Here is a 22,538-nt window from a genome sequence, read left to right as displayed (position 1 = left end):
GCAGTAAGAGATGAGGGAGCTCAGCAGCAACATGAATGGCATAGTTTTGGGGTGGGTTGGAGTGGTAGGGGGTAGGGAGAAGAGCTCAAGTCCCTTGTGAAAGTGCACATTTGGACGGAATTTTGAAACTGTGGGCAAGAATTTGAACATTCCATTTCAGGCCCCCATATCTCCCCTGTGTCTCCTTGACTTGCTCCACTGGACAATACAAGGTACACTGCTTGGGACACAGAGTAATAACTTGTCATGTCTACTGAGAAAAGGAGAGAAACAAACATTTCTTCCAGTATCTACTATATCTTCACCTTTACTACCCTTTACTAAAAGACAGCAAGCAAGTCCTGCTTTCAAGATTCTAAAAGATACAAAGTAAAATCTCAAAGTAAGGAAAGAAATCACTACTTAATTAGTGCTGTTGGGTTTGTATTACATGTTCCAGCTTTATTAGAAAGAAGGGAGGGAAGAAAAATATGCATGCCTAGAAAGAACACTAGAAGATTTCCAGACTCTAAAATGGTTAACTGTGGACAGGCAACTTTGGGTGTTTTAACTTTCTTCTTTGTGTTTTAATGTATTTCCCAATTTTTCTACAATGTAATATTTTGGTAAAGATAAAAATACTCATTAAAATAATAATAATGCTTTTGATAAAACTGGATAACAGAGCAAAAATTTTTCATTTCATATCACAATAGGTATAATAAATTCCCCCAAAATAAAAGAGTACATTTAAAATAGTTTTTTTAACTAAAAGGCTTTAAAGTATTTAAATTTTAAATACTGCATAGAAGAAAAAAGAGATTAAAAAAGAGATTAAAAAGGAAGCAACAGAGCAGGGGAAAATTAACAATTAATGCTACGGGTTTTATCCCTAAAGTTTTATCCCTAAAACTTTTAGGAGACTGATAAAAATCTATCAGGATAACACTCTGTCATCCATATCAAATAGCAGATAAGAATAGTCACACAGGGGCTTCCCTGGTGGCGCAGGGGTTAAGAATCCACCTGCCAATGCAGGGGACAAGGGTTTGAGCCCCGGCCCGGGAAGATTCCACATGCCGTGGAGCAACTAAGCACGTGTGCCACAACTAATGAGCCTGCGCTCTAGAGCCCGCAAGCCACAACTACTGAAGCCTGCACAGCTAGAGCCTGTGCTCCGCCACAAGAGAAGCCACCGCAATGAGAAGCCCGGGCACCACAATGAAGAGCCGCAACTAGAGAAAGCACGCGAGCAGCAACAAAGACCCAACTCAGCCAAAAATAAATAAATAAATTTATTTAAAAAAAAAAGAACAGTCACACAGAGTTCCCATGATAAACACTGGGGAAACATCCCGAAACAATAATAGTTTACAAACATGCACATTAAAACAATTAATATAAAGTATCACCTCACATCTATTAAGTGGAAGAACCACATACTAGCTTTGGTTTGATAAAAGGATTTGGGTTTGTTTATATATCGCTAGTAACACTCTGGTATAGCCTTTCGGAAAGGCATTCTGTCAAGAAAAGAAGTTAAATGATAGCTTCTGACTCAGCATTCCCAACACTATATCACAAAGAAATAATTCAAAAGAAAAATATTTTTTTACAAAGATATTTATAGTTGCAGCTGTATATTAGAGCTAAAATCTAGAAATAGACCAAATATCTGTCTGTGGGGGAAAACGGTATACTAACACAATGGAACACATTGCTATTAGAAACGACAAATGTGAGCACTGCAAAACATTTTGGAAATTACTGTAACAAGTAGTGGTAATTTTAAAACAAAGTCAAATTTATAAAGGTAAAGGTGAGGCGATACTACATAAAATTATGTCTCCATAAATAGCTCAGAAGAGGTAAACAGATGGAGTTTAGGAAGTATTTTTTTAAATATGTATCACATAATTGCTGATACTTTGGTCTTTTCATTCACCTTTAACCTTTTAATTTACTTTCATTTAAATAACAGATTAAATGAAGTTGTGAGAAAAGCACAGAATGCAGACATAGGAAACTGGGATCTGGGCCCCAGTTCCGCCTCTTACGAATGATATAACCCTGGTTACCTAGCTTCTCTAATTGTCCATATCCGCACCTATGAAATAATGATAGTATTTCACACAATTATGGTGTTTTAAAATGACAACTAAAACAAAATACAGGATAAGTTATAAATCACTTGAAAAAGGTTAATTATTTTTACATAAATATAAATATAGTAGTAGTTTATATCGAGGAATAGTGACATCACTAAAGCTAATCTAATAATCATTTCTTTTTCTTCTAACTAATTTAATTGTAACTCTTGGAAATTGTTCTTCTAATGTCAAATATTAGCCTTCTTTCAGGCTGAGTGATTAGGATTTGGGTACACACATGTTAAAGCTAAAATATATTATTGAATTATTCCACTGGGTGAACGTGGTCCCCAGTTTCACATTTCTAGAGAGTAACCTACACTACTAGATGGTTAGAAAACCTCGGATCATAAAAGGCAGTCAACAGGATGGACCAAAAGAATTGAACTCTTAGTGAAAAAGATCAGACCCACTATCAAATCTTATCTACAAGTCCCTCCCAGATATAAAAGAGGAGATTGTTCATAGTTAACCTCTCCTCTTGAGTTAGGTCTAAGTTAGTAGGTGGAGGTGAAACCAAAAATTGAATATTCTGGATCATAGCAGGAAGGAAACAAGGGAGAAAGAATCAATATATTTCCTGAATTGGGATAAGGACAATACTTCTCTCATCTCCCTGGTCACTTAACTGCCATTTGGTGACACTTTACTAAGGGTCAAAGCACTGCCCTGAGGGCCTGATCACAGAAGCAAGAAACTTTCAAAGCTGAACTTTAGATGCTGCTACCAAGCAGCAGGTGCAGGCATCCTCTCCCACAACCAACACCATAATCAAAATACTTGGCTCTGGTCTTTCAAATCAAATTTCAACTTTTTAAAAACATTCCATTTGGCTTTCACTTGAGAAACAGTTACACTTTGTTAAAAGCAGCTTAACAACTCAGCTTTTTTTTTTTTTTTTATCCCTTTTGTTTGTTCAGTTCTTTCTGATGGTTAGTTTCCCTAGATGGTGGCCAAATCATATCTATATTCTTATTGGCTTCAACACTTGAAAAATCACAAGGAATAAAAAAACTCCTCTCTCTGAAGACAGGTATCCCTCCCTCCCTGTAGGGATCTATCACAACCTAGTCAAAGGGAGTCGGCAGAACAAGTCCAAAGTGCCTGAGAAGACAGGAGCAGGTGCCCCTGGGAATTCAATAAGGACTCTTGCTCCCATCCTTGAAATGCTCTCAGCTTGGCTGTTTCTTCAACAGTTACTGGTATAAGGTGGGGGTGCTCCCCCCCAAAATGATTAGTGCCCTGTAAATAAACCTCTGGCACAGCTATTAATGCATGGAGGAATCTCTAACCTGGCCTGTGGGCCTGGTGGAACTTCCATTTTCCCAGCCCTCTTTCTCTTGCCTCAGGCTCATTTTTCCACTTGGCCCCCCTCCCTCTCAGCTTTCCGGCACTTAGTCACCATTATAGTTTGACTGCATTCCTGGGTGCATGACCTATTTTAAACAAAAACAACACAACATGCACCCACAGTAAGCTATCAGGCCCCTTAAAATCTTGGCAACAGTGAGTCCAGAGGGACAGAAATTAATCTAGGAAGTTATCTAGAGTCCCCTTTCATTTCACCTCTCCTCACTCACACCCCAAACCAAAAGCAAATAAATAAACCGAATTTGAAGAAAAATGGCTGGGGGATGAAGGAGGGGAAGTGTGAGTATATATTAGAGAGGTATTTACCTGCACAGTCTCTGACATCAGAAACCTCCTGGATCACAAATCAATTTCCCTCTTTGCCCCATCTTGAAGTTTGATTCCCCTTGATACCGCCAATGTTGCCTACCTGCGTGACTGACATGATTTCCATAAGCATAACTTCCTGCTGCCTATTCAGTAAAGGAGGGTGTCTGTCCACAAGTGTGGAACAAGGCCATCTCAAGGGGAAGTGGGCTAAGAATGGGAGGCAGGGCTATGCAAAATGATGCTTGGGGGCTTGGAGTTTTAACTCAACACCGTCTCGATTTCTTTGATCTTCTTGCTCACCAGAAAGCAGATTTCCCGCCATACTGGCTGTGCCCACCAGCTCTGCTACCAATACTAAGAATTTGGCTCTAATGTATGTACAAGTATTTAAACAGCCCAAGACAAGAAGCTTCTAACTCTTCATTTATACACATGTTAGACTAAATCCTCCAATGGCCTCAGAAGCAGAGGTCTATAATTAAGGTTCAAAATAAATCAGTGAAAAATCATATATTGTGTTAAACTGCCTATCCTTCTGGCCAGGGAATAGGGAACAGCCTCAACATCCAAGGAGAAGTGAGATTACAGGGAACATGCCCATCATGAGGACAGGACCAAAGGCAAGGAGAGCATGGAGCAGACCCACATCTCCCTTGAAAGGCCTCCAAATGTCAGCTCCCTTTACTCAATTCAACCTCACCTCCCATGGCTCCACACTCTGCAACTGAACTCCAGCGAAGCCATCTCTCTTTTACATTCATTCCTATCCCCATACCTTCTCCTATATTGCCAGAACCAGCCTACTTTGTCCCTGACAAATGCATGCTTCCCCCTTTGGGCACTAGTCAAATTCACCCATTTTTCTTCAAAATCCAGTTTAAGCCTCTACTTCCCTGACTCCTCCAAACATTCTTCTCTCTCTCACGTGAACCCTTAGACTGAACCTACCATAAACTGAGGCACTGTTAGCTTTTCACAGCTGTATGTCTTGTTTGTCCAATACAGTCATAAATTCCACAGGATTGAGTCTTAAAACTCTTAGTACTTCTAAAAGTGTATCTCAACCAGTATGCTGCAGAGCAGTGATATACCAGGAACCCTGAATAAGTGTGCCATAAAATTTTTAATGATTTATAGACTTTATTTTCATTCAACCAAAGATCCACATTTTTATGAAGATATCTGTCAGACAAACCACGGAGCCACAATATGGCTCATGACACAACTTGCTGAGAAAAAGAGAAAGATTGCGTGTTCAGAGGAACATATATAAACTTTACCTCAAAAGATGTAAGAGAACAAGGTCAGGGCAGTAAACAGTTCTACTCAAACAGTAACATACCAAACAGTGAACAAGTAAATGGACAGGTTTTTCAACTTTCTGAAACCTGCTTTTTTTAAAAAAAGACATTCATCTTTTAATCCTTTAATGTACTATCAAGTTTTAACATCGTGCAAAAATATGTCTTAGACACAAAGGTAAGAACCGTGGTCCTAGCATAATAGGTATTCTGATAGATACTGCTTAGGTATCTATCAGAAATACAGTTCCCCCTTTGGCAAGTCACACTTTCAACAATACCTATAGATTTTCAGGAGCCTAGACACACTACCTTCAAGCTCCAGAGGCCCTTCCTAAAAACGTACAGTATACCACATCTTCAGAAATTCAACCAAGTCCTCTAAATTCTTATTCTAGAGAGGCTCAAGGGAAGGAATCTGAGCAGATGAAGTATCTTAACATGTCACCCACATGTCAAAGCTGTCCAAAGCAGTTTCTGAAGCACTGGGCATAACCCCGATCCTTTATGTGAGCTTAGGATTTAGAGCCGTGTTCACATTCATTTCCTCCTGCTATTGGTCAAGTTCTATATTTGTAGGGCACTTGACCAGTGTGTGTATTCTGCAAGAGGTTAAGAGATATTAAGCAGGAGAAAAAAGAATTTTATGGTCAAAACATTTTGGACAATACTGAAACAAAATTAAACAGGTCTCTCTAGCACAGGACTTCTCTGAGCCTTTAATTTACCAATGGGCATTGTGAATCCCCAAGAGAGGGGATGTGGAACACAGCATTTCCCACACTCATTTAATCACAGAATCAGTTTTTCAAGAATCCCACAATACAGCTTCCAGAAAGGCTGATGTAGCACTTTCTGAGAATAAACAACAGCAAGAAAGATGCCACTGTTTTTTGTGAACAGGCTATCTTCTGAGTCATGAATCAGGCACTACCACAGACTCAGAAGTGGATTTTGTTCTCATACCTTCAAAATGACTTTTCCCTGGGCTCTCCATCTGAAATGTGAGGAATAATTATACTGCTCTGCTTCTCAGGGTTGTTTTTTATTGTTTTTAATCTTGCAACTGTGTTTCATATTAATCACCAAAACAGGTCCTCAGCCCAAGTGGCCAGGCTTCAAAAATCCCTGGTGCCCTTCCAGCCTGGATGAAGACATGGAGAGAACATGAACCAGACGCCACCCAGAAAGTTTTTACTCCAGTTTCTCCAGAAATCTCCAGTTTCTAGGCCATTATGATAAAGTCAAACCGCAGCGAAGATAAGGGATGAATGAGAGGTTCCCCTTTAGTAACTCACTTCTGGAGGGAGGCCCCTTTTAATCACACACACCACCTGGATCTGAATCTTGACTCACCTTTTCAGTGTGGAATTTCTAAAGGAAATTCTAAGAAACATAGGAGATCAAAGCTGGATCTACAGGGAAGAAAGAAAAAGAAGTGCTGGAAGAGGACTATTTCCCTTTCTCCACAGAGAAAGAACCAATTACAGAGCTAGTGAGCAGGGGAAATATCATTCCTTTCAGTGAAACAGCTTTCCAGGAAAAGTATCTCAACATATTTACTATAAAACAATTTAATTTCCCTGTCCCATCACCTGCCACCCCATCCCCATCCCCCCCAAAAGCCCACAGGTTGTGGATTTCCTCTCATTCTTGGCAGAGTTACCAGAAGAAATATAATACCCCCTTCGGACTGCTCCCAACAGCTGCTGGAACAAGGGGAGCTGGGGGTAACCTTCCAAAGCTGCCTCGAAAAATGACCATTCCCCCTGCCAAACCATGTAGCCAGTGAACATAAGACAGCTCTTTTTCTACTTTCTTAAAGGGGAGACCCCAAAAGCAACAGTGTCCCCTAGACCAAAATACTTGCCTCCAGCCTTTCTGTTCTCCTCAACTTGACTCTAAGCTGAAACTTCTAATACCTATTTCTTCCCTAACATGCACTTCTTTTTTTTAATATTTATTTATTTTATTTATTTATTTTGGCTGCACCAGACCTTAGTTGCAGCATGCGGACTTTTTTTTTTTTTTTTTGGCTGCGTTGGGTCTTCGCTGCTGCGCACAGGCTTTCTCTAGTTGCAGCGAGTGGGGGCTACTCTTTGTTGCGGTGCTTGGGCTTCTCATTTCAGTGGCTCCTCTTGTTGAGGAGCACTTGTTTAGGCACGAGGGCTTCAGTAGTTATGGCACGCAGGCTCAGTAGTTGTGGCTTGTGGGCTCTAGAACACAGGCTCAGTCGTTGTGGCGCACGGGCTTAGCGGCATGTGCGATCTTCCCGGACCAGGGCTTGAACCCGTGTCCCCTGCATTGGCAGGCAGATTCGTAACCACTGGGCCACCAGGGAAGTCCCCCTAACATGCACTTCTTAAAACAATCATCTACTACTTCACAGGACTAGCATTTTTTATTTGTTTGTTTAACCCACCAATATCCAAGTTAGGGTTCTTATCAAACTCCTATTCAAGGTAACTTCCTTGTCTCTGTCCACCTCCCCAATGCCACATTCCTCATGTATGTGTGCACGCATGTGCACACACACACACACACACACACACACACACACACACACACACACACCCTCCTTTCAGGTCAAAAGCCTTCCTAGAGAAAAGTATAGGAACAAATTGCACTGGTTGCACTGTACCCCGGCCCTTTTCCCCTTCCCCAACATCATCATACACTAAATGCACCTCAGTTCTGTCTAGAAAACCCCCTTGCCAGGCAGCAGAAACACTTCCAGTTAGCCTTCAGCCTCTCAGCTGAGACCACCAACAAAGAAGTTCACGAATGTCAATTGGGGGCACAGGCAATATCTCTCTTTGCCGAGGAGAAACTGGACAGAGCCTCCAGCATCATTCCCCAAAGGTGACAGCCGGGGTCGAGTGAAGACTGTGAAAATTGTACAAGGGCTGGGGGAGAAAATATAATGTAAGGAATGATTCGGAATCAGGGGCAGGAGGAGGCGGAGGCATGAACTGGCTGACCCCAAATGTCTTTTCCATCTCTAACTCCTATGATTCTTTGACCTCCAATTTTGTGCTGCGAACAAGGAATGGAAAGTCAACAGACGTGGTGATGTTTTGAAAGAGCCTGGCAGTCTGCTCTTGTCATTTAGTGGCCTTTGCATGTATTTTTTAAGGTGTCTTCAAGCCCTGTCTTCATTTCACAGTTGTCACCTTTCTCAACAATTTGAGCTCATGTCAAACACCAAAAAAGAAGAAGAAGAAGAAAGAATGTACTTGGCAATTAATTGTCGGCTAAAGAGGGGCAGGCACAAAGGCCCATTGGGTGGCCCAGACTCCCAGGGAGGGCAATGTGGACAATTTGGATATAACGAAGAACTAACTCAAAGTTGAGACAAAGGAGCCAAACCTCTAACAAGAGATAAATTCTTTCTCCAGATAGTCTCATAGTCAGTTTTAGATACAGTTCAAGCCTTTACATGATTCAAGATTCATAAACATGTTCTTAATTAGCACAACCATCTTGCTTCTACTGATTACACCTGGAGTTCCATCTGAAAGCTGTTCAAATCTGGGCAAGACTGCTGAATAGAAAGGCCTTTCCTCAAGGATAAACCAAATCTTTGGATTCTCAACCTCATCCGATGGTTGACACACACACCTGAGATAAATTCTGGAGTTTATCAAAAATTTGTTTCTGTAGATCAGAGTGGGGGGCATGTCAATTTTCACTGGAAATTCAAAACTCAACTTCTTCCTCATTTTTCCAAACAGTCAATCTCGTCTTAAATTTTCAAAATTTATTGGAGCCTGGCCTCAAGAAGAGTCTACCTAAAAGTCTCCCTATTCCATGGTTATGAGTAAGGACCAGAAACTAATCCAATGCCAGGGTCAATCCAGAGTTAAGGTTAAGTTGTCACACAAAGGTAATTCTTTTCTATGTAAAACACTCAAAAATAATTTTTTAAAAAATGTGTATGCTTCATCAGTAACCTCACTGCCAGTTTGATTTCAAGCAGCTCAAGCACAATCTCTACCTAAGGTGAAACGGCTAGACACAGAAAACTGAAACTAAGAAAACTGAGAGTATTGAAGTATTTTCAGAGATTTCATTCAAAATAAATTGTTTATCTTGTAGGTTATGAGGACTTTGGATTTCTCCATGATTCTGCCTTGAAAGCTAGGAAATTCATCCCCTACTATTCAAGTTTTACAAGACTGGAAAGGATATAAGCTGCTTCCATATTCTCACAGTCTTGGAGGAAAAGGCCTCTTGCATTCCTCCAGTTTGCATTTGGAGGTACTGACTGTACTAGACCATTTCCTGCTTCCACAGGTGTATTGTTTCATTTATTTTAAACATGTAAACTGAACTCACTTTTATTAACTCACAAAACCATTAAAAATAAGGCCTTTCCAAAACAGTTGAAGGTAAATACATCCATATAAGAAAACTTTCAATGAACCAGAGAACAAGTAAGTGACTGCTTCCTAGGTAAGGCAGAAAGGTGAAGGAGAGAGCCAAAGCTACTTTAAGTTGCTAATTGTTTTCTGAAAATCACTGTTTAGGCCCTAAAAGTAACCAGTGAGCAATGCCTTCTCTGTTCAGTTAGGAAACTTTATGCTTTCTGGGTCAAAAAAATGCTCTTAGGTGCAATCATTTTAAAACAAACAAACACACTCTGCTTATCTGTGTCCATCTCACCACTCTGGATGTTAATCATCACTGAAATAGATACCCCATTCCCCTGGCCTCAAAGAGCTCCAAGCCTACTAGACCCTGGCTGAGGAATGAATGTACATGCCAGGGCAAACACCTCAGAGCCTGACTCCCTAAACACCTATTGTTAATTCTAGGCAAATCTATCACAGGCAAATGCAAGAGAGCACCCAGGTAATGCTCAAAGGATATTTAAAATAAAATTCAAGTTTGAAAACATAGAGGACTTAATTTAGGAGAAGATCAAGACTGCAAAAGTATTTTTAAAAATAGATTTACATACATGGATATACTTTTTTCTTTCCATTCTTTGCTCTTGTTAATTTTACAGTATCAGAATTTACAAATAGCACCCTTGCTCTTCCACCTCTCATACTTTCTAACTTCTTGCATTTAGCCTACATTATAAACTGACGGAGTTAAATTTCATTGTTTTGTTCTTGAAGACTGAACTAGCTTAGTTTTGCCCCTACTGTTCAGGAAAAACTTAAAAGATTGCTATATGAAACATTTCCTTGATTTTTATATTAAAGATATTTCTATTCCCCCAGGCTTCATAAAACATTCAAATAAAACTGATTTTAAACCAGATGACTGACTCAAGCTGTCTTTGTGTCCACTTAAAAAAGAAGTTCAGGATACCTACCAGTGCTCACTGTTTGGGCAGGAGGCCTAAAGGGAAGCAAATTATTTGTTTGTGGTTTTAAAGTGGCCAAAATGCCTTCAAGCACAAGTATAGACCATTAACAAATCACAAGGAACCAAAGCAGTTCATCTTACTCAACAAAGCTATGATCAGTTAGGAACGGCCAAACTGAATGGGACTTGCCCTGGGCCGGAAGGTCAGTAAATCTTACTTTGTGTTTCCGAGAATTCATGAGGCTCTTCGGCAGGGAGTACAGACCCTAAAGCTCACAGGTTCTGCTGTCATGTTGCCAAAAACATTCAGGACAGGTGAGGGAAACTAAGCAGTGTGTGTGTGTGTGTGTGTGTGTTTTCCCCACCTCCTGTCTTTAGGCAGCATCTCCAAGTCAAACCATCTTCACTTTTGCTATATAGACTGACTAGAGGAGAAGACAAGCAATTAAAACGTTCCATTTTACACCAATTTATTGAGTGCCTACTATGTGCTGAATACTGTGCTATCACTTACACATCACAACACTTAAGTCTCATTTTACTGGATATGTTATTCCCATTGTTTACAGACGATAAAACTCCGGGGCAGTGAAGCTGTGTGGCTTCTGATAAAATGCAGTTTTGTGTTGTGCTTACAAAAACTTATCCTACTGTCCAGTGTGCAGTTAATTAGCCCAAAATATGAACTACAGCCCTGCCACTATCCAAGCAGCCGCACCTGCATTGAACTTTGGGCCCAAGCTCCCTGATGCCCTAAGAGGGCTGGGGTACATGCCATCTCCCTCCAGGGATGACAACCACCTCTCTTGGTGGCTTATCACATCTCTGCAGCTGTCCAAAAACAGACCACACTGGTAAAGATTCTCTCCACCTGCTGTAACACGCATAGCTTTTCCCCTCAACTCAGAAAATACGAGCAGTGACCCTGCTCTTTATCAAGTGCTGTGGTAAAACAACTTCCCTAGAAAGTTGGAGATACCACATCCTAGGACATAGGCAAGAAATCAAAACACACATGGCTAATAAATAATAAAGCCAAATCACCTGGCAGTCTCAAAGCACTTTATACTATAAACTGATTTTCATTTTGTTATTATTGCTTACAGAATGCACACTCATTCACATTATCTCTTAGAGCATTTGAAAAGGAAAGAAAAATAAACATAAATTCTTTCATTTGTTCATTCAATCTCTATAAACAAGAAAGCCAAATTTTGCCATGGCTGACTTGGGTTTCGGGCATTTTAGACAACTTCTCTTCTAGGTCAACTGACATGTTCTTTGAAAGAGTTTTTCTTACAAAAAATGAAGGTAATAAGACTTGCATGCCCCCCAAATCCCAAAGAATCATTATCATCAACAACAAAATCATACTAGAAATAATAAAAGTTAAACAAAATTATCAGGTTCAAAATTTCCAAAAGATTGTAGCAATCCTGGACATCATTAATAATACCCAGCTGAAAAACATACTAAAAAAGAGATTGCATTCACAATAAAAACAAAATGAATAGCATATTTAGGAATACTTAGGAATAAGTGTAACAACAGACATGTAGAAACTTTATAGTGAAAACCACAGAAACTTTTGAAAACGCACAGAATTTTTTTTTTTTTTTTTGCTGGGGTGTTGAGTGAGAGTGAAGACGTCACACACATACAAATCCAACAAGGATAATCTAAACCTAACAGATATTAGACTGTCAAAAAGCAGCAATGTTTAAAATAGAATGGAAATGGAAAAATACATCAGTGGAACAAAATGTAGAGTTCAGATATAGACCCAATATATATACATATATAATATGTATGTATGTGTGACTGTATATACACATAGCTATATAAACTTAATATCTGGCAAAGTAAGCTTTCTAAAACAAAATTTTTTTGTCTTTCTAAAGGGAAAGACAAGAATTATTTAACAAAAAGTGTAGTGGTAACTAGGTAGGTGTTTAGAAAAAAAGAAGGTTGAACTCACCCCTTATACCAAAACAAAAGTGATATTAATCAAAGTGTTAACTATTTTTAAAAATCAAATTTTAGGAAGACCAACAGAATATCAGAGAAGACTTATCAGGTCTGTGGAGAAATCATAAATTTCTCAGTTTGCAGGGGTGGGGGAGATTTAAAAATCACATAAAAACTGACAGATTCTGATATATTTAAATGTAAAACTTCTATAGGCTAAAAACAGTGAAGTAAAAAGAACAAACTGGGAAAAATATAATATTTGCATCAAAGATGACATACTAGAGCCTAATATCTATGACCCACAAAGACTGGAATCCTTTATAACAGTAACTTCAGGACCCCAATAATAAATGTGCAAAGGCTAGGAAAAGACAATCTCACGGGTGAAACAAACACAGGGGAAAATATTTATGCTGGTCAGTGGTAAAGGAATGCAAAATAACAAAATTTTGAGATACCATTATATGTCCACTAACATAGCAAAGATTTTTTAAATTCTTACATGAAATTAGCTTAATAATTTGTTGCTATTGTCACTGTAACTTGGTACAACACCTTTTTACAAACCATAACCTTTGATCCAGTAATGCCAATATTGAGAATTTATCCTAAGGAACCAATTCAAAAAGACATATGTATTATACAGTATGTGACATATCTCAATAGAGCTGTTACCAAAAAGTGCATTAAATTATTCATTTCCTTGTTATCTATGATAGCAAAAAGCTGCATACAACCTGAAAGTCTAATATTAGAGGAATGTTTTTAATCTCATGGTACAGCCCACAAACATTTATTATGTACCTATTCTGTTAGGATCAGTAGGATAGCAACTAAGAGGAGGAAAAAGTGTGCAAATGAAAAGTAATTTTTAAAACTGAATAGTTATCTAGAGGTGGTGGTATTATAGCTTTTTATGTTTTGAACCAACTTTCTTTAATGTTGCTATACTGTATTAGAACTAGCTTTTTTCTTTTTTAACCCAAATTGGATGGAGTTGGGTGCAATCTGAAAGCTTTTACTCCTCCAATTCCACATTTTTTTTTTCCCCTATTAACTGCTTACATGGTTAAGTTTTTCATTCACAGGTCTCAGATCCTACCAAGTACAGGCCAAATTACAATACCATACCTTCGTGTACAGTCTATACTGTTACTCATCCAACCCCCTGCCATAAGCAGGCACCCTTTTTTGTGTCATTCTGCCTCCATCAAGTCGTAAACTATGGTTGACACTTGGACCAAGGGCCTTCTTTTGGGGTGTGAACCCTTTCCTCCGTATTCGATTTTATCCACGCCCTGAAGCCTAACAACCCTTGGAAGGGGGTGAGAGGGTGAATGTCCACAAAAACGTCCTGAAAGGCCACATAGTGGATATGGGTCCTACACCTGGACGGGTGGAGGCCTCTAAAGCCACAGACCAGCCGGGCTCCTCTGGAGCTGAGGAACCCAGGCGGTCAACGTCTGCGAAAAGACACAATTAAAAGCTGACGCGAGTGCTTAAGATGGCTAATTGTGAAGAGCCGCCCACGGGGAGGGTGCTGACTGAGGGATGCTGTTGGGAGACCTCCTCGGATGGGGTCCTCTGAGAGGAGCAGGGTGCTCGGGGAGGGATCGGCGGAGGCCGGGTCCGGGCCTCAGAATTCGGGGTGCGACACAGCCCCAGGCCGACCAGGCCGCGGCGCCCCGCCCTTTCCCGGGACGAGGGCCGGCCCGGGGCGGGGAGCGGGTGGGCGAGCGGGCGCTTACAGGTCGGTGCCGAGACGCGTGAAGCCGGAGTTGAGCGAGGCCCGGGCTATCCGGCGCCAGAGCAGGTCGCAGTTGGTGAAGCGCCGCAGCCAGCGGCACACCTGAGCCAGGCGGCCGAGGGCCTGCATGTCCAGGTAGGAACAGATGAGCAGCAGCAGCTCCTCCGGCAGGCGCAGGAGCGCGGGCCCCGCGGCGGGGCGGCCGGCAGGCTCCCGGGCTCCCGCCTCTTCCTCAGCCGCCGCCGCCATGGCCGCCCCTGTCCCAGCGAGGCGGCCCCAAGCCTGACACCCTCGTCCCTGTGCTCTCGCCGGCCTGGCCTCCTCCCGCTGTCCAGTTCTGACCCTCCACTCCTCCTTCTTCCCATCATATCTTCCTTTGGCCTCCTTCCGCGCCCCTGCGCTCCCCTCATCTCCCCTGACGATCCTTCTCGCCCCTTCCTCTACGCTTCCGCCTCCCTCTCCTACCTTTCCCAGGCCTGCCCTCTCTCCCGCCTCGGCCCCCAGCCCCGCTGCCTCCTTCGCCTGTGGCGGCTGCGGCTTCCCTTCCGCCCCGCTTCCTCTTCCGCCTTGCCCTGCTCCTGCTTTCCCCTTCCCCTTCCCTTTCCTCCGCTTTCCCCTCGCGGCTCTCCCTTCCTGCAGTTTCCTCGTCTCCCCGCTCTCGCCCTCGCCAGGCCCGCCGTTCCCGGGGGGCCCTAAGCCGCCCTGGCTGCCCATGAGCGGCCGCGGAGCCGGCCCGACGCAGAGCCAAGCCCGAGCCGCCGCCGCCGCCGCCGCCGCCGCCGCCCCAGGAGGAGGCGACACCATGTCGGACCGGGTCACATGGGGCGGCGCGGGCCGAGGCCTGGGCCCGCCCCTCACACCCGCGGCCGTGGAGCGGCTTCGGGGTGCGGGCCGAGACCGGGGATATGCCCCCTCCCATACCCCGGGCCGCCCGGAGCGTGTGCAAGAAGCGCAGCTTGCGTTCATCTAGCATGCAAGGCCTGCCGAGCACCTGGCTACGGCGGCAAGAGGAGCTTCCGCATTCAAGAAGCGCTTAGTTCTAGCCGCTGCCCTCAAGAAGCACACACTTGGATGGCCTTCCCCCTCCGGTAGCCCTCCTCTACTTCGGCTGATGCCTCCTTTCCACAGGCCACGTACCAGGGCCCCACGAACTGCATCCCTAGAAGTAGGCCGGGTTCTCACACGGGGTGTAAACCACAGTCCTGGCAATGAGCTGGCATTTTAGACGTCTTGGGAGGTTGCAGTCCTCTAGATCCTGAATCCATAACTCCCCAGTCATGTATAAGCAAGTGGTAAAGCTATTAGTCACCACGCAAGGGCAAGTGGATTCTCCAAGGTCATCCAGGAGCCCTTTCCCACACCACCCATTGCATTCACAAGGCCACCAATTTGAAGCTAGAGCTTAGAAGAATCTACTGAAGTCTAGACATGCTGTCCTGCACAGGCCCCTCTAGTCACACGTGGCTTTGGGGCATTGGAAATGTGACTAGTCCAAATCGAGGTGTGCTGTAAGTGTGAAAAACCCACCAGGTTTTGAAGACTTATAAAAGAAAAAGAATGTGAACTATCCTATTAATAGTTTTATATTAATTACATGTTGAAGTGATAAGATTTTTGATACATTGGCCTAAATATACTTTAATGTAACTGCTAGAAAGGTTAAAATTATACATGTGACTTGAATTTGTGGCCCACATTATTTTTTCGACTGGACAGCATTGGGGGAGGCAGTAAGATTGGGAAGTGGGGGAGGAATATGCCTATCCCTGTCTGTATCCTGTACCCCAAATCCTAACAGTAAGGATTTGAGGGTTTTATTTTGTATTTACATCTTAGGATCCATTTTCAGAAGCAAGAATGAATGAGAAATCGATTCTGGAAATTATTCAACACCTAGCATAGGCAAGGAGAGACTTAGGAGAGCAACGACATTGCATTATGTCACTGCAGAAGCATCATGTAACAAGGTCAGACCGGAATCTGGCTTTGCCCTAGAATTACTTTTTGATCTTAGCAAAACAACAACAAAAAACCCCACCTATCTTGGCCTTTTAGTGTTCTCAGTCTGTAGTGGAGATAATGCCTCTGCCTTACTTTCGAGGGATAAATGAGATGATCCCTGTAAAATGCTTTGAACTCCTCTAAGAAAATTCTCAATAATAGTTACAGGTCAAATCCTTTTACAAAAAATACCCTACAAAAGGAAGAAAAAAAAAAGGTACAACAAAGGCTTTGTGTAGAAAAAGATTTCCAAACCCCAGCCAGTGGTTTACTTATTAAAAGCAATATTTGACACATTTCAGTACAACTAAAGAATTTAGACCATCTCTTAGAAATCATTATAAAGAAATCTACTGATTTCATACTGTTAGAAGGCTGTTGAGGTAGGAATGCTAAATATTGAGGTAATATCAATTCAACACTTACTGATTTTGCTACAGTTGTGTACTGTGAGCCACTCTGAAAGGAAGAGAGAGATGACTATAGCATATGGTTCCTACGTTTTGTGTTCATATTTGTGTTAAACACGTTTAATTTCTTACTGTTTGACTATTTTTTAACCGTTCCTTTACACAGAGTAAAACTAAGTAGTTCATCTACACTGTACCTAGTTTTTAGTGGAAGACTTGAAAGCACAGAAAATTATTTAATTAACCCAACATAAATCAAGTCAGTATTAAAATCCACAATCACACAAATGCAACTTATTCTTTACCCCATGTTGGCCTCATTGCTGGAGAAATTAAACCATCATTTAAAATTATCAAATCACCCTTTTTCACACCCAAACTAGAGATCAAGTGAACTGTTTAAGCTAGAATTTATGGTTTACTGATTTACAAGATAAGCCAAAGTACTCACCAGGCAGAAAGGCAGAGCCAAAATGGAAAATTGACATATATTCTATTATTTGGTGGTGATGTGTATCCCTAAATTCCTGAGCTTAAAAAAAAAAAAAAACCTACAGTTTAGTCTCAGCTCAGAGAAGCAGCTAGAATTTTTCATCAACCCTCCCTCCCCCACAAAACAAAAAAAATCCAATGTGAGGTTTAAACCAAACTTGGAAAAAACTACATCACAAAAAGCACTTTTAATGTTCTTTTTGGAGACAGGTTATTTAAAAAAATCAGCTGGATGGGAATTCCCTGGCAGTCTAGTGGTTAGGACTCCATGCTTTCACTGCCAAGGGCTGGGTTTGATCCCTGGTTGGGGAACTAAGATCCCACAAGCCTCATGGAATAGCCAAAAAAAAAAGGATAAAAAATCAGCTGGGGCTGAAAAGATGGTTTGTAACAAAAGTAAATGCGTATCTTCATGGGGAACCTGAATAGTGTTTTATTATCAAAGAAAATAATGTTAATAGCCAGAAAAGAAAATAGAAAGAGTACACTGGACTTCAGAACATCTTTCAGAAAAGTCATCAACTCCCTTGAAGTTCAAATCCAGGAACCAATCATAGTGAAATAATATGGGGGGGTGGGGTGAAATTTACCTTGTTTTTATAAGGCATTTTATTTAAAATTTTTAAAACTTGCATACTAATAAGTAAACTGAAAACATTGGACTACTTTTAACTTAGAATGCCAAAAACATGGAATTCATAATATTTTAAAACATAAGACTCAATATGAATTTTTTTCATTGAAGTATAGTTGATTTACAATATTAGTTTTAGACGTACAGCGTAATGATTCAATATTTTTATAGATTATATTCCACTTAAAGTTATTATAGAACTTCCCTGGTGGCACAGTGGTTAAGAATCCGCCTGCCAGTGCAGGGAACACAGGTTCGAGCCCTGGTCCAGGAAGATCTCACATGCCGCAGAGCAACTAAGCCCACATGCGACAACTACTGAAGCCCATGACCCTGGAGCCTGGGCTCCCCAACAAGAGAAGCCACCACAGTGAGAAGCCTGCACACCGCAACCAAGAGTAGCCCCCGCTCACCGCAACTAGAGAAAGCTTGTGCGCAGCAAGGAGGACCCAACGCAGCCAAAAATAAATTAAATTAAATTAAAAAAAAAACTTTCAAAAAAAATAGTTATTATAAAATATTGCCTATATTCCCTATGTTGTATGAGACAATATGAATTTCATACTGGGAATTTAGAAATACTAATATTAGTTTACTTTTAGAGAGAATTTTTAAGTACAGATATAAAGTTCTTTGTGTATGTCCATGTAACTGACATGCATAGTAGTGATTATTGTTATAGGTAATGTATAATATATGTTTAAGATTGTGAAAAGGCTAGAATTGTGTGTTCCATCCATTCTTATAAACATAGGTGACAGTCTCAGACAGGAGCCTTTTCCCACATCCAGTACTCCTGCACCCACATGCCCCTTAGGTAAGTCCTCAGGGCCCCAGCCTTTAACTTTAAAGGCAAATTTAGTAGGGGAATTATTCTGAGATGAATGAGAGAGAGATTATTTTATGAATGACAATTTTCAATGTCATACATTGGCTCAGACACTGACCATTATTCCTTTATAATAATAATAGCTTATATTTATTGAGCACTTACTATATTTCAGGAACTATCATAAGAGCCTTCCATGTATTGTCTCACTTATTCATATCAACAACCACATAAGGAAGATACTATTAACCCATTTTTTGCAGAAGATGAAACTGAGGCCTATGGTCATGTTTCCTAAATGACAGAGCAGGTATCAAATCTAGACAGTCTAACCCCAAAGCTTGTACTCTGAACTGTGCCTTCACCATACACAGCAGAAAATGGAATAGGAATAAGGCATTGAATTCAAGGTCCTCTAGGATCCCTTACAACTAATATAGACACACCTAGTAATATACTTTACTTCTGACCATCAGGCAGGTCTGATATCTAAATAAAAGCTGCTTCTAAACAATTAAAGTAGATCCTGCATGTCTCAGTTACTTTTTAAGGGTTAACCATGTAGAACCTACAGCCTCTTAATGCTTTTCATAATCTTTTTGCAAGACTTTAAAAGGATTTTTAGGAATTAATATATCTTACAAAAGAATATATAACTAAAGTTTAGTAATTCCTTCATTTTGCTTCAGCTTCAATTTCTTATGTTAAATTTAAGCAACAGTGTGTGTATGGTATGTATTATGAGCCTTTTTTGTAAATTTGTCCCTACCTATATATATTCAAAGTGAGACTTCGTAGAATGATGTTAATAATGGTTATTTCTAGGTAATGGAATTTTGGGATTTTACTTTGTACTTTTCTGTATTGCTTGATTTTTTTTTAATAAGAAGCATGTATCACCTTTACAAAATCAATAAAGTCGCTCAAAAAGAAGAATAGAGTTGTCATGCATCCAAACACACCATGCAACAATGGAGATTTGGAGCCTAGATCATTGCCAGAGTTTTTAACTAGCTACCTAAGTTTCTTCAAACTTTATTTATTCCATTAAAATGTGTATCATGCAATAGTAAAATAATGAACAGAGTATTAGAAAGAAGAAATAAGAGGCCTAACAATGAATACAAAAACATTTGAGGCTCTCATAAATAGAAGGATCAAGTCTAAAGTGTTGTTTTCAGAAATTACCAGGTTGGTAGTTTATATTCTGAAATCCTGTTAGAAACACAACCAAGATCTGCTCTGTTTTTCTATGAATCCACTATCTTTGTCCTATTCAAAGATAAAATATTTTAATTTCATATGAAATAATTTAAAGTATTGTTTAAAAATAGTACTTTATGCAGAAAAGACTAGAAGGAAATATGTCCATATGCTAGAAATGGATGCTGATGAGAGGTGGAGTTACGGGAAGTTCTTTGTGCTGTTGCTTTACACTTTTCTGCATTTTCTAAATGTTCTGCAATGAGCATATATTACATAGATAATCAGTTTTTCTTTCTTTTCTTTTTTTTGAATTTATTTTTTATACAGCAGGTTCTTATTAGTTATCTATTTTATACACATTAATGCATATATGTCAATCCCAATCTCCCAATTCATCCCACCACCACCCGCTTTCCTCCCTTGGTGTCCATACGTTTGTTCTCTACATCTGTGTCTCTATTTCTGCCTTGCAAACTGGTTCATCTGTACCATTTATAGACAATCAGGGTTTTTTTAAGTTCTTTTTTTAAAAAAAATATTTATTTAGCCGCGCCGGGTCTTTGTTGCGGCACACAGGATCTTCGTTGCCACGTGCAGGATCTTCACTACAGTGTGCAGGATCTTTAATTGCAGCATGCGGGAGCTTTAGTTGCAGCATGCGAACTCTTAGTTGCGACATGTGGGATCTAGTTCCCTGACCAGGGATCGAACCCGGGCCCCCCCGCATTGGGAGCCTGGAGTCTTAACCATTGGACCACTAGGGAGGGGTGTCCCCATAATCAGCTTTTTCTTTAAAGAAAAAACCTAAGAGGTGTTTACACCTAAATGTAAGAAATAATTTAATTCAATATAATTTAATTAAACTAATTAATTTTAATATTTTTTAAAGTTCATTTTACAAATCTCCCACACAGAAGAATTCCAAATAATTTGTTATACTTCACCTTCAAGGAGGTGGAGCATATAACTACCCCCCGCCCCCCCCCACCCCACACGCACATTCCTAAGAGGACTGCATGTGGTGACTTCCTTCCAAAGAATACAATATGGAAAGAGGAGGAAAGAGTAACTTTACAGTGGAGAAGGCTGACAAACACTATTTCAGCCAGGCGATCAACACCTGTTCAACATCAACAGTGGTAAGTCACATTGATAGTAGGTACCCTTGATATACTGTGATGAAAGTGGTACTTTACCTCTGTGGTCGTCCTCCCCAAAAGCCATAATCCCAGTCTAATGAGAAAAACATCAGACAAATCCAAATTGAAGGATGGTCTACAAAAGTACCTGACCAGTCCTCCTCAAAAATGTCAAGATCATCAGAAACAAGGAAAGTCTGAGAAATTGTCACAGCCAAGAGGAACCAAAAGTGACATGACAAATAAATGTAATGTGGTATCCTAGAGCAGAAAAGAGAAAGGACACTAGGTAAAAACTAAGGAAACCTGGTTAGTCCATTAATCATTACAAACGCACAATACTGATGTAAAATGTTGATAATAGTAGTGTATAAGAACTCTCTGGGCTTCACAATTTTTCTGTAAATCTAAATATATTATACAAAATAAAGGTTTTTTAAAAAGTTTATTTTAGCCTTCTGTGACTTTTTACAGAAAATCTTTGCAAAACTTGTAATGCACATGAAGGCAGTGTGTTTACCAAGTTACAGAGATTTGCAATATTATGAAACCCTATCCTGTCATCCCAAGTGCAAAAGAAAAAAGTAAAAATAATGTCCCATAAATCATCTCCAACAAAAATTAAACTGCTACTTAAGATTTCTAGTTATCCAAATTTACAGCTATACTAGAAAGATTCATTTTCCAAAGGGTAAGATGTCATTCTAAGATACTGTCCTGACTTTACAACTGTGAGAAACAGACATTTCCAAGCACCAATTTATGTATATGTTATACACACATGTACACAAAATTTAAGGACCATATGGCAAGTAAGGTAAGGGGGTGGGCAAGACAGAAATATAAAATGTAACTGTAGGGATAAAAAAGCAGATTTCTAGATTTGCCAGTTAAGTAACGTTATCATTAGTATGAGATAACTTTCTTATGTCAATAGGTGGTGTTCAAAGAGATTTTGAACAAAATGTAGAGCACGCCATCAGCATTAGGATCTAAGATAATTCATGGGATATCAGAATTTGTGATTTTTCTGATCTCTGTCAGGACACTGAGTCATTTGGCAACAGATGACAGAAGATATAAAATTTGAAAATGAAGGGAACTACAAAATCTTGTGAAATTTTCATGATTATCTGGGGATTTCTTTAAATACATACATATATAGATAAAAATAAAGTTACCACTGAGATAAAATATATACAAATACGAGTTGTTTTTCAAGAAAAGAATGATAAGTTCTAGGAAAAAAATTCTCTTAAGCATCTTCAGTTCTTCTGGAAGAAAGTACCATGTCAAATATAAAATTCTTATTTCTGTTCTATAATTATTACTATTAAAGAATGCCTAACTTCAGGTAAATTTTTTCATTTGAGACATTCAGTACACTGACTGAAACCACAGTATATAATTTATTTATCTTGTCCTAGGTTTGGGGTCCTGTTAAAAATGTGAAAAACACAAAAGACAACTTTTCTGGAATATCATTCAGTTACATTATTTTGAACTGATGATGGGTTGTGTTCAGTTGTTAAATATAAACAAAAGTTTGGATGTGAATGGAATAAGGATAGGTCTTATTTAATTGGGCGATTTTTACTTTAGTTTTAAAAAGCGTATATATATATATATATATATATATATATATACACACACACACACACACACACACATACTAAGTAA

At 40.1% G+C, this 22,538-nt stretch overlaps 1 protein-coding gene across 1 annotated transcript in view; it reads right to left on the bottom strand.

Moving 5' to 3' along the window:
• The window catches only part of FBXW4 (F-box and WD repeat domain containing 4), an 80,969-nt gene extending 66,018 nt beyond the window's left edge, over positions 1 to 14,951 (bottom strand). The window contains exon 1 of the mRNA XM_060034215.2: positions 14,149 to 14,951. Within this exon, the coding sequence (XP_059890198.2) occupies positions 14,149 to 14,951 (803 nt within the window). The remainder of the gene's footprint in view (positions 1 to 14,148) is intronic.
• Positions 14,952 to 22,538: the final 7,587 nt, after the last annotated feature.

Source organism: Delphinus delphis, chromosome 16 (genome assembly GCF_949987515.2).
Source record: "Delphinus delphis chromosome 16, mDelDel1.2, whole genome shotgun sequence".
NCBI classification, from domain to species: Eukaryota; Metazoa; Chordata; class Mammalia; order Artiodactyla; family Delphinidae; genus Delphinus; species Delphinus delphis.
This window is presented reverse-complemented; position numbering and strand designations above follow the sequence as displayed.